The sequence below is a fragment of the Parasteatoda tepidariorum genome, chromosome 1 (assembly GCF_982258835.1).
Source record: "Parasteatoda tepidariorum strain Cologne lab strain chromosome 1, Ptep-v5.0, whole genome shotgun sequence".
Lineage (NCBI taxonomy): Eukaryota > Metazoa > Arthropoda > Arachnida > Araneae > Theridiidae > Parasteatoda > Parasteatoda tepidariorum.
The window spans coordinates 131,045,791-131,062,122 of NC_141755.1; the positions used below are offsets into that span (position 1 = coordinate 131,045,791).

At 29.1% G+C, this 16,332-nt stretch overlaps 1 protein-coding gene across 3 annotated transcripts in view; it reads right to left on the bottom strand.

Annotated features, from left to right (window-relative positions):
• LOC107452852 (SCY1-like protein 2) overlaps positions 1–16,332 on the bottom strand; it is a 55,526-nt gene that overhangs the window by 22,974 nt on the left and 16,220 nt on the right. For 2 of the 3 annotated variants that reach the window (XM_043053296.3, XM_043053297.3), the window contains exons 5-10: positions 14,320–14,469; positions 11,629–11,838; positions 8,789–8,905; positions 8,590–8,715; positions 6,292–6,468; positions 4,116–4,238 (exon numbers count right to left, since the gene is read on the bottom strand). In XM_043053296.3, coding sequence (XP_042909230.1) covers positions 4,116–4,238; positions 6,292–6,468; positions 8,590–8,715; positions 8,789–8,905; positions 11,629–11,838; positions 14,320–14,469 — 903 coding nt within the window. The remainder of the gene's footprint in view (positions 1–4,115; positions 4,239–6,291; positions 6,469–8,589; positions 8,716–8,788; positions 8,906–11,628; positions 11,839–14,319; positions 14,470–16,332) is intronic. The other variant, XM_043053299.3, reaches the window with a different exon arrangement.

Here is a 16,332-nt window from a genome sequence, read left to right on the forward strand (position 1 = left end):
TTAAGTTACAAAATCAGACACAAAACCGCACATTCTCTGAAAGAACAACCCTTTTTTTTTTTTACCAGATTTGGATTTCTTACCCCCAAAATATAGGGGGTAGTCACGATCTAGGAAATATTGTCCTAATAGTGTGAACCCCTTTATATTGACTTTATATTTGGTGTATTTTGCAATATTTTAAAGCTAATTGAAAAAATTTTTGCACTCAATTATAAAATTTGTTTATCTTAAGATAATTCCCATGGAATAAAGAAATTTTAGCAAATATTTATTACCATATTTTATCAGAGTCGAAAAACTGTTTTAATTGTAAGGTATACAGTTTTTTACATTATTTCAAAGTACCTAATTTTACATGGCAAAATACAAAATTTGAGCAAAATTGATCGAATAGTTCCTGAGAAATCGAATTTTAAACCTGAAACTTTACCCTACGAAAGAAGGAAAGACAGAAAAATTGAATATTCCGATTCTGCATTTGTAAGTAAAAGTCCTACAAATATTAATAATATGAATGTTTTTATTTCTCTTGTTTGAATCATCTAACTATTTAAATACTATACTTTAATGATTTTCGTAAACTGTTCCTATTACGGGTTTTTGTCAATATCCAAGTATTATTCTTAAAATGTTTTTTCATAAATGGCAGCACTGAAGTCTAATTTGCTATTCATACAATAATGAAACGAATAAATCAGATTTATTCATTTCATACATATACTAATTTCTGTAACATCTCTTATTTTTTTACTTCTTTTTTTCTTCTCTCTTCTCTTTTTTTTTTCGTGTCAGTTTGAAACAGAAAAAGTACCTTCAGTATGGAGTATGGTGAACTCTAGCAGGCAATACGTAGTGTTTGATGCTTTCAATTATGCAGTCTAATTGGAAGCTACTGTTCCTACATAGCAGTTGCAAGCATGGCAATAAAACTGGTATCACCGTGTCAAAAAAGGTCTAATCAAATGTAGGATTCAAATTTTGTGTGTCGTGATAATATCAGAGATTTAGAAACCATGCATAAATCAATAGCAATAACTGCCAAAAGAATTTATCAAAACACCACATCGATTTACAATGAAACCAAGTGCCTCGAAAAGTTACTAATCCAGTACAGGATTTGAAACTTCCCTTTCGCAATATCTCATTAAAAATATTAACTCAATCATTAGAGAATATTAACTCGATATAAATTATGACCTTGTAATCAGAGCCTGACTAAGGCGCGAGCATACGGGGCAGTTGCCCCGGCCCCCACATCAGAGAGGGCCCATAAATCGAATAGAAGGTTTATTTTCGGCTTCTAAGTAAACTTTTTTTAAAACAAAATATCAGTACAGTGTAAAATCAGTCAGTTTTATGTTAGCTTCATTAATCTATCGCATGAACACAAAAAATCTATTTTGTAAATCCATGGCCTTCTATTGCAGAATTCAGCCAAATTTTTGCAATTACAATGAACACATTTGGCCAATCAAAAGTTTTTTTTTTTTTACATATCACAAAATGTGATATGTTTACAACAATACAGACTAATGATTGGCTTAAGTGATGTAGCATTGTGCGAAAATTTAGCTGAATTTCGCGCTTATGTTAGTAAGGATATGAATTTTTCGCAGCTATATGACAAAGTTAACGAACAGAAAACTGCATTTGGGCAGATGGACACAGAAATGTCAGAAAATTAATAAAATGAGCAGAACGATATTTTGTCTCATCATTAGAGGGAGGAAGACATTTATAGCTATTTTAGGTTCAAGTCAATTTTCTTGTTTTACATATCTTTGATGAGGTGAAAAATTTAAATACCTCCATAAAGTTCGGTTCTTCATTTCTGAAATAGTGAAGCAGAGGGTAATAAAAAAAGTAAATGTACCACAGCGAATCAGAATTTTTAACAAAATACGCTTATTAAAATATCAGTTTGAGGAAAAGAAAAATTTTTTTTATAGGGAAGGAGCGAAACTATTTGCTTGATAATCAATTTTATACTTTTGCCACATCAATTTATTAATTCTGGCAGTTATTACGAAATTTTTCTTTCTTGAAGTATATCCCAAATTCAGTTTAACTCTTACAAATCTCCTTAAAAAAAATTGTTATTGCCCACACGTATGGGGAAAAAAGGACAGGGTGCGTAGCCAAATCCTTGAATCAAAAATAAGCACTTTTTAAAAACTTTTCAAGCACTTTACAAAAATTTTCAAGCACTCAAAAAATTCATATTCAATCAATGATATTATTGAAAAGCAAAAACTTTTTATAAACAGTTTTAGCGTTAAAAAAAACCCAAAAAGAAACGGACGTAAATCAAAACAATCAGTACTTTCCCACATCACTGAGTGAATTCAACTTGACCCTGAACTCAGAACAAAAGTACCCTTACCCCCTACGTCAAAAAAGTGTTAGAAGAAAAATAAAATAAACAAGAATAATATTAAATTAAATTAAAAAGAAAAACATTTCATAAGGATCTGATATTCTCTATCCGAATTGGAGCACTCGGGTTTCGGTTTTAAGTGTGCGCGCACGCGCAAGTCATAACGTGGGTACGACATGAAGTCCGCGTGAATGATTACGTAGCAAACACCCCATTTTTCGTGAAATGCATGGGATCCACCAGATATCACCGAAGAAGAAAAAATTCTTTGTGGAAAAAAAAGCACTTTTTAAAAACACCAGCTGAAAAAAGCACCTTTAAAAGCTTTTAAAAACGAAATCCCTAAAAAAGCACCTTTAAGTACTTTTTACAAACGCTACGCACCCTGAAGGATAAATGAGGAATAAATGTCTCATTAACAAAATTTAAATTTTAAGATTCTCTGTGAAAATAGTCATTTTTGATTTGCAGAAGTTCCCAGATCAACAGTCTCAGGAAAAATCACTTTATGTTTGGCTCTTTCCACATAGATAACCTAATAAATACTAACTTATACATTAATTGCCAAAGAATCAGATAAAAAAATAGCATATTTTGAAAGAGAATATTTTTTAAAACAGTATCTTATATAGTTACATAAATATCCATAAATTCCTTTTTCCGTATAATCTTTTAATGCAATATTTTGCAATTCAACAGATAAGTGGCATATGTTTACATAGTGCAACCTCAGTAACTGAAGATTAACAAAAGAACAGATCTTCAACAAATAATTGAAAAAGAGCTGCGTTGGCTCAGGGGATAGAGCATCCGCCTTCCAATAAGGTGAACTGGTTTCTTATCCCAGTCAATAGGAATTCCGCAGCCGGCTTGCACCGACCACAGTGCAGACGTGAAATATCCTCAGTGGTAGACATATCATGGGGTTAGAGTCCCTTTGTCATGGAGGTTCTCGTGGTCTTCCACTCCATGTAACACAAATGCGGGTTAGCTCCATCAGAAAGCCCTCCACGAAGGCACATTTCTCTTAATAGTTGATCCAGGAGTTCCCTTGTCTTCTGGATTGGGTTCAAAATGGCAAGGCTACAGAGTTGAACATCAGTACTCGTAAACCCAAAAATTGGGTCGACTGTTCAATGATGGTAATAAAATAAAATCATTGAAAAAGACTAGAGAATTTGATATCAAAATCCATTACTATAAAGTAAGGCCACTAAGATCTCCTTGGATACTCACTACTACATTTTAAAGAAAAATATTGAGAAGCACTTTTTGGAGATTAAAGCGTGACAATATTTGGAGAAGAACAACAAATTTGGGAATCTATAAACTACAAATATTTTAATTGTTATTTTAGTTTAAATTGCAGGTCACCCAATAAATTTGGATGATGGTTGAGCCACTAAGATCTCCTTGACCAAACCACCTGGTACAGGAAAAAGAAGAAAAAAAACCTAGATGGATTAATCATCTAGAAAAGACCATAAAACTATTAGAATAACAAACTGGAAAACCTTGCGCAAAAATAGGAATAAAATTCTAAAGAAGGCCAGTGCCCACCCAGGGCCATCAAACCAGTGAAGACAATATTTTGAAAGACAATGAAAATTACTAATATAAGCTAGTTAGCAAAAAGTGCCATGTTTTACAAATTTAAAAAAATAACAATACATAACACTTAAAAATTCGGCACTAATAGTGACTAAAGTATATCATAGTAATTTTAAATGAATACCTGTATTTGCTGGGCATCAGATTCAAGTGCTTTGTATATCATTGGCAGTACATGGTTCGTAATAACAGGCTTGGAACATTTAGATAAAAGTAATTCCATCTTTTGCATAAAAATTAACGTAATCTAAAATGAAAAGTTTAAAATCAAAATAAAAAATCATTCAAATTTTCAGACAAATAATATTTGAAAATTCATCAAGCATTTCACAATACTTTCAAAGAATTGTCCTTTTTTGGAAATACTGAATAAGAAATGCTCAAAACAATATTAATCTATAAAAATTAAAAACGCAATTAGTTTTTAGACTTGTTTGAAAAGATAATAAGAACTGCAATTGCAAGTTAAATTTCGTGGAATGGAAAAGTGAAGTATTAGGTGTAATGTGTAAGTAAATTTTATGAAATAAAAACTACTTACACTTTCTGCTTCAAAATTAAAGTGAGTTGGTTATTCAAATGTAAAGTGAAAGCAATTTTTATGAAATTAAAACAGTCCAATAGTTTATGAAAGCATAATACATAGTAAGCATAAAGCAATAGTACATAAAAGATGTTAAATATTTTGGTTTAGCAATTTATTAATAAAAAAGCTGCAATGCCCTGTGGCACATTAATATTTAAGAACTTAAAAGGTTTGGGCAATTGTTAACAAATATTCACATTAATTTAAATTATGAATTAAAATGAATTTTAAATGTAAATTTTGAAGGAAAATTTTTATTTTATTTTACTACTTCAGTTTTCAAAATCATGTGTTAATGATAATCTATAATAATTACGGATAAAATAATTTTTGATGAGAATAATAAAATATGTTAACTGTCTTTTCATAAAATTTAATATGCGTACAGGGTGTTTGGTAGTTATCACTTTTAATAGTTATTATTATTGGGAGTACAAATTTGTTTGGTCCGTTTTCAAAAGATGGCTCCGGCTGTTATGAATGTTTCATAGTGACAGCTGGTTTCAGTGGTTTCAGAGAGGTTTGACATCTGTTAATAATATTCAGTTTATATTGCTTTGAGTTTTATACAAAAACCCTGTGTTTTACTTTGTTAAATATGTCATATTTTGTGGTAACTAAGCAGCATTTGTGGGAGGTTTTATGTTTCTGCTTTAATTGTAAAAAAGCGCAGCTGAAGCGCATCAAATGCTTGTAGAAGTTTATAGTGACAATGCTGCAACTGATAAATACTGTAGGGAATGGCTTCGATGTTTCAAGAATGGTGATTTCAACGTTGAAGACAAGTCTCGCTCTGGACAGCCAAAAAAATTCGAAGACAAAGAATTGGAGGCATTACTTGATGAAGATCTGAGTCAAACACATGAGGAGCTTGCAGAATCATTCCAATCTTTTAACAAAAAATAAGCCAAATCTTTTAACAAAATATAAGCACCCTTTAAGTGCTTTTTAAGCACTAAAAAATATTTTAAGTAATATATATATATACTATACATTAATATTATACTATACATTAACAAAATGCAAAATAATTTTTAAAGACTTTACATAATCATGATAAAATAACTAGTTTCTGACAAAGAACACTTTTTTTTTATTACATTAGCTACTATAAAATGATCAAGAGATTTTTCGGTTGTATATCAGAGGGTGGAAAATGAAGCTTGAAATTGAGAATATCTTGCAAAATGCAGCAGAGTTGCCCACGAGAGTGCAAGAATTTATCAAACCCACAAGTGGACCCGCAAGTATTTCATCAAACAAGTACAACGATTGGCGCTTTCACACGCTACAGACTGCCTACATACATTGTGTTTGATTGAATTGTGAAAACGTTGAATAGAACAATGTGAAAAACCACGCTTTTGCATAATACATAGCGAAAATTGACATTGTAAAGAAGAAAAAAACCTCATTTCCAAAAATGGAAAGTTAAGCACTTTTAAAAAACACCCAATGTAAAAAGCACCTTTATGGGCCTTTAAAAATGAAAATCGAAAATAAGTACCTTTTAAGCACTTTTTAAAAATGCTACGCACCATGAGCCATGAGTACTACTACCCAAAAATAGAAGCACAGAAATTTTTTTTAAAATACTGGAAAAGCATTTATAAATCTTTTTCCATCTCAATTTGGACAAATAAATGTTTAACTATTAATATGTTTCTCAATCCTAAAAATCCTTATAATGGACAAGATTTAATGCGTTCTTTACCTGTACAGGTTCTTGAAGTCTGAAGAGAGGTATCAAGTCTTGTAAAATGTACGTCTGAAACTCCTCTTTAGACACGTCTTCAGCGATGAGAAGAACATTAGGCAGAACAAACGGTACCATCTCTGGAGTAGGATATTCTTTAACAAGGCATGGTATTACACGATGAAGGTTAACTCTCTGGAAAGGAAGAAGGTCATTTTTTTTAAACTAGGCAAATGCATAGTCATTTTTTTTTATAATACATTTATTAAAAATTTCCAGTTTATCAATAATTACACATTAAAATAAGTATTGTACACTGCTCAATCTTAATTTACTCAGATTATCATTAAACATGCCTAGCTTTTTATGACTTTTTTTTTTCCATTCGCTTTATGTAGGTGAGTTTGGAATCTTTCAATGAAAATTATGATCATTTACAACTACTTTAAAATAATCAAATCTTTTTCTCTTGATGGCATATACATGTTTCATTCTGATCCTTGAAATCAAATTTTACGGCCATTTCATTCCAAAATGAAATTTACCATAGATTGAAATTTTCAGTTTTTGTGACTAACACTAGTGTGATAATTAAATACTCAACAAACTCTCTTTACCTATACATACATCGCCTCACTATTCAAAGCAGTGCTGCAGGTGTGTTTCAGAAAGTCTGCCTTTTCTGCCACTTCCTTCTTTCAATGCACTTTTGAAAACAGATAGCAGTTGCATGGTGCGAGATCAGGTGAGTACGGCGGATGCTCCAGCATAGTAAAACTTTTTCCGTAAAGTACTTTTCCACAGAGAAGGCAATATGCACCAGGCGTTGTCATGGGGCAAAATCCTCGTATTATTGCTCCTCAAAGCTGACCTTATCTTCTTCCCAACTTCTCTTAGTTTTCTTAGAAACTACATCAGGGTGCGAAGCCAAATCTTTCACCAAAAAATAAGCACCTTTTAAGTACTTTTTAAGCACTCAAAAAATATTTTTAAGCACTCTATACATTAACAAAATGCAAAATAATTTTCAAAGAATTAACATGATCATGATAAAATAAATAGTTTCTGACAAAGAAATCTTTTCTTGATTATATTAGTCCCTCGTATTATTGCTCCTCAAAGCTGACCTTATCTTCTTCCCAACTTCTCTTAGTTTTCTTAGAAACTACATCAGGGTGCGAAGCCAAATCTTTCACCAAAAAATAAGCACCTTTTAAGTACTTTTTAAGCACTCAAAAAATATTTTTAAGCACTCTATACATTAACAAAATGCAAAATAATTTTCAAAGAATTAACATGATCATGATAAAATAAATAGTTTCTGACAAAGAAATCTTTTCTTGATTATATTAGTCCCTCGTATTATTGCTCCTCAAAGCTGACCTTATCTTCTTCCCAACTTCTCTTAGTTTTCTTAGAAACTACATCAGGGTGCGAAGCCAAATCTTTCACCAAAAAATAAGCACCTTTTAAGTACTTTTTAAGCACTCAAAAAATATTTTTAAGCACTCTATACATTAACAAAATGCAAAATAATTTTCAAAGAATTAACATGATCATGATAAAATAAATAGTTTCTGACAAAGAAATCTTTTCTTGATTATATTAGTCATTAAAAAATGATCGAGAGATTTTTCGTTTTGATATCTTGAAAATGCAGCAGAGTTGTACACGAGAGTGCAAGAATCTCTCCGAATGCAGCTCAGGAGACGCAAATACGGACTCCCAAGTATTTCATTGAACATGTAAAATGATGGGCGCTTTCATACGCTATGGATCGACGGTAAGCCGAAATGGATTGTGGTTTAATGAATTGTGAAAACGTTGAATAGAACAATGTGAAAAGCACGGTTTTACATAATACGTGGCGAAAATTGACATGGTAAAGAAAAAATATCATTTTTAAAAAGGAAAAATTAAGCACTTTTGAAAAACACCTAATGAAAAAAGCACCTTTAAGGGTTTTTAAAAATCGAAAATCAGAGATAAGTACCTTTAAACATTTCTAAACACGCTAAGCACCATGTATATGTAGTACTGTTTGGTCTTGATGTACCCATTCTGTCATGATGGGTACATTATGATATAATCGTGGGGGGTAGGGGAAAGGGAGCATGGCTTTCAGTTAGAATTAAAATCCGGTATTTACTAAGTGATGGTATGTTTAGTGTTAAAATGATTTCTGGTAGAAAAAAATTATTAGTTCATTAATAAAGACTTGTAATCTATTACAATGGAAGCATTTCTTTTTAAGTTTTTTCAAACTAGTTTTGTTTTTAAAAAAAATGAATAAATATGATTAAAAAGGGTTGAGACCTTTGGCATTTTCTGAATGATCTGAGGCAAGCCTTTATAAAACTGAGATTTTTGTAAGTTATCCCATTGGAAGAGTGAATCCAAATACTGAAGAGTTTTCACTCCCACATCTTCAAACATAGAGAGCTGAAATTGAACAAGAATTAAAATATATCAGACATTTGAAGAAAAATAAACAGCAATCCAATGGGTGAGTTACTTTGGATGTTTGAAAAGCATCCGGTCTCAACTCGGCCGTATAATTGAGAAGCATTTTCACGTGATCTCTGCTTTCAGCAGGCAAATTAGTAAACGTAGAAGGGGAGAGCGCTTTCAGCTAAAATAATAATAAACTAGAATTAGTACATATTAAATGAGGAAAAATAAATTGTTAGTTCAAAAGTGTAATGTTAATAAAGGAAAGAGATAGTTTTTCAAAATATGCATACAAAAATTACGTGCCGAAGTTCATTAACGTAATGAAATAATTTTTGAATGAAAAATATGATATACATGTAAGCTATATAATAGAAAATATTCACTTCCATACATGGTATTTTATAATTTACTTGGTATAAAAGAAAAAAACTTGCAACAAAAAAAAATTGGTTTTACTTTTTAGTCAATTTAATAAAGGAAACAAAAAAATCAGCAAAGTGTAATTTGATTCACTAAACAGCATAAGTTGTATTGCTTTTACATAAAGAGTTAATGATGAAGTAAAATGAAATTCAGAACTTGTTTTAGTCCTGAAAATATTATTTCAATATATTTTTATTAAATTCATAATTTTATGTTGTTTTTTTTACGAGTTATTGTTTTTCTTTTTCTTTTTTTTTTTTTTTTTTTTTTCAGAAATGGAATTTGGAAATTAACAGAAAAGTCTGAAAGTAACTAACAACTCAAATCTTGAAAAAAATGAACAAAAGAACGTTTGGATTTATTTTGCAGAAAAGAAAACATTTAAAAGTTCTTTTTTTTTTACCATGCACATTGAAAGCCCAACTAACTGTTAAGAACAAAACTATATAAAGCACTCTTAAAGAGAATAAAATAATGATAAACTAAAATAACAAAGCCATGTAGAAATATTACAAAAATAAATAAAAAAAACATTTAACATAAAAATAAAAAAAGTTTATCAGTTTTTTTTCTCTGGAAAGTTGAAAATTCCATCAAAAGCCAGAAGAGCTCAATTTTAATAAAACTGCTTTGAATATCATCAAACTTTCATAATATTTTCAATATGGTCTAATGTAAGTAGTTAACCATTCTTTTTTAATTAATATAAAATTGCAAAATTTATTAATATATTTATATTAATTAAATAACAATAATTAAAAATTATTAAATACACTAGAAATATTATTAATTGAAATCGAGGATTTTTTTTAACCTTATAAATAAAAATATATTTATCTTTAAATAAAGTAAAAAATAAATATTTTGAAATGTAATCATCCAGTTTTTTTAAATACAAAAACAAACTCCTGATGGACATCTTTTTTATTAACTGCATATCCTTCCAACACTTGAAGTACTGAAGTCCGAAATGGGGTATATATCTTGCAGCAAAGTTGTAAACGAGAGTGCAAGAATCTCACTGCTCAGTAGACACACATGCAGACTCGCCAGTATTTCATCAAACACGTAAAATGATTGGCGTTTTCATACGCTGTGAACCAAAGGTATGATGAAATGAATTGTGTTTGAATAAATTGTGAAAACATTGAATAGAACAACGTGAAAAGCACGCTTTTGCATAATATGTGGCGAAAATCTACATGGTAAAGAGAAAAAAATCTCATTTTCGAAAATGGAAAATTAAGCACTTTTTAAAAACACCCAATGAGAAAAAGCACCTTTAAGGACTTTTAAAAAACGAAAATCAAAAATAAGCAGCTTTAAGAACTTTTTAAAAACCATGTGCATATCCTTCAACTTTCGAAATCTGTACAAAATATTTTTTTCCAAGTATTATTAAATAGAAGCAGAACATTTTAGAGCAAACAGAATTTTTCAGAACTTTGATACATCTGACGAAAATCGTTTATAAATGATGAGCAAAATTCCTACAATACTAATTAAAATATTAATACATTTCTTTCGCTATCACTAGGAAAAATATTTTTTGTTTTAAAAAAACTATGGAAATTGCATGGAGGATATTTTAATTCAACACAAATTCCAAGCTTTAATATTTCACATCAGAGATATTTTCATTTATACAGTCAAACCCCGCTATATTGAACACTGTTTATAATGAACTCCCGGATATAGTGAACGAAAAGTTCGGTCCCGTGCCTTGCTACACACGTATAATATTATTTTTTGTGTGAATAGAGTGAACCAAAAAAAGAAGAGAGGAAGTTGGTTAGTAAGAACTTTTTTCTGTCTTCGACTAATTTTTTCATTTCATTTTTTTATATAATTTTGAAATGTCTACTTCAAAACAAATACATATACCGATTTTTAAAACCATATATAGCATGGAATATGGCAATAAGCATTTCTTCTTGTTTGCTTATTTTATCTCACTTTCCCATCCCTAAGCAAAAGCCAACACCAGCATATGTTGCACCAGAAAGGGGCCAGTGGGGTCAATATTTATTTCCTATCAGCGAGAGCGCGTAGTTACTCATGAATGGTCAAAGGGTTGGAGATTAATCTGTGATGATTAGGCCCTCATTTCAATTCGTTTTTACACTCAGTTCAATTAAAGAATCCTGTAATTAAGTTTCCCAAATTAAACTATGGCGAGCAGTAAACGTAAAACGTTCTTCATTGAAGATAAAATGGTCATAGACAGAAAAATTGAAAATGGATGCCATCAAGTCGATATTTGCAATAAAAATAAAAGTTAACGCATTTCTTATTACTACACATTATTTTTCAGTCATTTATTTAAATAATGTGTCATAAAAGGAGGAAACCGTTAGTCTGAGGAACGGTTAGAGTGAACCGCCCCTTGAAGGTTCACTATAGTGGGGTTTGACTGTAATTACAAAACATAAGTTTTATTATGATAATCTGCAAAATAAATAATTTATGAGGACTTACTTGATTAAAATTGTGTTTCATAGTGCTCATGCTGCTCCCTGAATTCATCATCAGAGACTTTCCGTTATTGTGAACAGCATAAAATAAGACTCCCAAAGAAAACATGTCACCTGCAAAACTGTGAGAGCTTCCCAATATACGTTCAGGAGCAACATAATCAAGGTGAGGATGACACGGAGGAGGAAGGTCAATGTTAATGTCACCATCACTCTGTTGAATACACATTTTATATCACAATGGCCTAATATCATGTTACATACATATAGCACAATAAAGATTGAAAGTAAAATTAGAAAAACAAAGAGAATTAATGAGTTTTATTCATTGCGCATAAGCTGCAAGTAAATAGAACTCATAAAATAAGTTAAAAATGTAGAGAAAACATGGAAAATGTTAAAGATTAATGAAATGAGTAGAAGAAAAATTATTAAAATAAAATATTTTTATAAAAAAAATTGAAAATATAAAGTAAAAAGTCAGAAAACAAAAAATGAAAGGATTATTAGAAAGTACTCTTTTTTGCATCATGTGAGCTGATGAAGAGATTCTTCATTTTTTTGTTTTCCGGGCTTTTAATATATTTTATTTTAATTAATTTTTCTTCTTCACTTTTCATTAATCTTTAATATTTTCCTTGTTTCCCTATATTTTTAACATATATATATTATATATATATATATATATAGATAGATAGATATACAACAAACTAAATAAAAAAACTAAACAAGAAAACATGACGAGCATAAGAAAGCATAACAAATCACTTCAGCAATGCAGTAAGAACGGCACTCTATAACTAAACTCCTCTAGTCACACTCAATTTGCGCTTTTGTTTTCATATTTTGTAATCAGGCAATCTTGTTGCGAAAACATTTTTATATCATTCTTTAAAAATTTAACGTTCATGGAAGTACATCTGATTTCGCTACTCGCTTTATAGATATTGTTTTATACTGTTTTTTATTTTTATTTTATTTTCTGTTTTTACGTGTTATTTTTACTTATTGTGTTTTTTTTATTTGTTATAATTTTTGTAAAAAAAAAAAATTTTTTTTAGTGCTTCTCACACTATTGTATTAATATATTTTGCTTTGGCTATATTGATACAATATCAGAAAGCACTCTTTTTTGCAGATATAATCGTGTGGGCTGATGAAATGATTATATCTTTTATTTTCCATATTTTTTAAAAAAATTTCATCCTCTTTTTTTTTTCCAGTTGTTTTTTTTTTTCATTATTATTTCCCCTCCTCTTTTTAATATGTCTATAATTTTCCTTTGTTTTATCTTCATTTTGTTCATATTTCATTCCATTGAACACATTTAAAATACCATTTTAAAGTTCAAATTATTAAAAAATTACATGTAGAATAAATGAGAATAACAAATAATCAAAAGTCCCTTATTAGAGTGCACCCACATTTACAATAGCAATGACAAAAAATGTATTTAAAGATTCATTACTATTTCATTGTTTACAGCAAGTATAGATATTCATAACTCAGAAGCTGCCAAATTAATAAAAGCTGGTACCACAAAAATCTTATTTTAGCAATTAAACATTGAAAAGTGCTGTAGATATTCTGAAATATTTATTTTATTCATTGAAAAAACTTTTCAATATATTTTTATACTTACATTTGGAAAAAAAATTATTATTTATCCAACTTTTTGTTATGAATATTAGTTAAATGTCCCCTCCTCCTTTTATTGACTAATGAAGTTTTCATTACATATCAATTCAATGTTATCAAGCTAATTTACGTTTTTTTTTTCCCCTTAATTTCTGACTTAATATATTTGAAAATAAGTTTTATTTATTAGAAATTCCACCCCTATCTGTGAGAATGACCCGTAATAATAGTCTTACAGAATAAGAAAATAAAAAGGACAGAAAACTTTAATGCAAACAAGAGTTTTCTTCAACATTAATTCACATAAGACATTTTTATAAACATATAAATATTGAAAAATTTCTATACGGGTAATAATAAGTTTATAATAAAAAATATATATATCATAGAGAGTGTATAATGTAAATAACTGGTAACTCTGATATAAATATCACCTTTTAAAAATTTAAATTTTTCTTTAAAATATGCAAAATGTTGGTAAAAATAGAAAACAACAAAAGTAGGAATATTATTTTAAAGAAAGGGCTGCAATTATAGGCCAAAATGGAGCATTAAATGTCAATAAAATATCAGCTGGTGCTGACTTTTTTTTTTGTAAATAAAGCTTTAATCATTTTTTAAACTCAGTTTCATCTCATTAAGCAATGGTAATATTAGATTTTTCTTGATTGCATAAAATTTTATACTTGTACTGAGTAAAAGCTAATTTTTTTTTAAAATTTGTGCTGGGATAAAAAAATATAAATAAAATTAGAAGGAAGGAAACATCTAAATAAAAATAAATGTAAAAGGAAGGAAATATCTAAATATATTTGTTTTCTGAAATAAACGTTTTTAATAATCTCATAACATTCAATTTCATTCTGAATTATTGGTATTAATTTGGGAGGTCTTCAAAAAAAAGCATTCAGAGAACTTAAAATATTATAAAAAGATAGTTATTTTACAAAATAAATTATCATTGGAAATGACATTTTGAATAGTTTTTACAGCACATTTATACAACTTTGCACCAAAGGTTGAAAAACATCTAATCATTAAAAAGTGTAACACACACCCGAAATTCAGAAGAATTAGCAAACTGCATACAAAAATCAAATCCAGCAATTTTCCAAGCTCCATTAAGATTAATCAAGACAGACTCAGGATTTATATTGCCATGCATCATTTTCACATCATTGTGCAAGAAAGCTAACCCTTCAGTTATCTGCATTAAAATAAGAAAACTGATCATAAACTGACTAGATCTTTCTTTTTTAAAGAAACAGAGCACACAAATACACTAAAAAAAATCTGTAGTTGACATCTTTACAAGCATATTTAAAAAAAAAAATTGAAACACAATTTTAATAAATAAAAACACTATAAATGAAACATATATTAATTTGTTTCAAGTAGAAATTTTGATTTTCAACAAAATTTATAAATTTCAATTGATTTTTGTAAACTAAAGCAGTGATTCCTTAGACTTTTGAAATTGCAGTTCTAGGTCCCTAGTCTTTATTTAAAATATTAATTCCCAAAATCTTTAATCATCTATCAACATTACATTATTTTTTTTTATGACTTATCCTTGAAGTTGAGTAGAGGGAAAGGGGGGGGGAATTCTTCTCCTCCTTTGCACAGAGAAACTTTAATTCCTCCCCTGACCTTGAAGATCCAGAGGGGGCAGGGAAGGGACAAATGTTTCATTTTCTCCTGTGTGTGTGTTGTTTTTCTGATAAGCTGCCGTCAATCAAACTTAAAGGAGTGGCATGCTGATTTCGTTTCCTCTTTGATTCCCGAGGGGAAAATGCATTACATATGCATATCAATGAATATCCAAGTTAAGGAACTTCTGGCTAAGAGTATTGACTTGTGAGATTTATTTTAAATTCACTTTAGTTACTCAGTTTTTGCTATCCTTGATTTATTATGATGAATTGTTTTATTATTTCGGATAATGCATTATTTATTACGAACAAAACATTTTTTAATCATCAGTTATATTCATCTATTTGACATTGATTAACAAAACAGTATTTTTTTTTTGTTGAATAAATTTAGATTTTTTAGAAATGCAATATCATTAGCAAGTTTTTCTTGATGTGGAATCACATTTGCTTTTGTTAAAAATAGTATTTTTATAAAAAATAAAAGGAGAAGATTTTTTATTAATTTAAGCATATAATTATTTATTAATAAAAACAGACGATTATTTTATGAAGCAGACAGCAATTCAATTCTTTTTCAATTCTTTTTCAATTTTGATTCTGTTCCACTACGTTTGAGTTTTTTTTTTTTTAAAGATAAATTTCGTACTCAATAAATTCTTTTTATTAATAAATTTTATCATTAAGTTGTTTTTTTTTAATTCTGTTGATCTTATAATATCCTACCTTGTTTCAGGCTTTAATATTTATGTTAGTGCCTTTTTTAAATATCGTTTCCGTGCGATAATTTTCAAGTGTTGTTTTTATTTAGATTAATAAGTCTTCCTTTCACAGATCCTGCCCATATAATTAATTAGGTACGAAATATATTGCGTTTTTTAACTATTGGTTTTGTTTTATAATAGTTAATTTGGGGATTTTAATTATCATCAAAAAATAAATGTGCGAATTTTGTATCTTTTGAACTTGTTTTTCTTGTCTAGACTTACAAATGTTTTTATCCTTTTAAATGTTATTTTTCTACCAATTATTTTTTTTAATTTAGATCGTTTCGTTTTTTTCTTATTTTAAAATGTGTTTTATTTTTTTCTTGTAATTTGGGTTTGATAAAACATCGATTAATGGCACTTTTGGCCGATCCAGAAAACCGTGAAATTCAGACATTCGGGATAGCGATGGTCCCGGTTAATTGGTTCTCCACTTTATTAATATTCACATTATTTTTAGTTTATTCATAATATTGATATACAAAACAAAATTTCACATCAAGAAGAGTAATTTTTAAACAATCAAAGCTTTTACATGGTGCTTACCCAAATCTTTCAACAAAAAGTAAGCACCTTTTAAGTACTTTTTAAGCACTCAAAAAATATGTTCAAGCGCCATATACATTAACAAAATGCAAAATAATTTTTTTA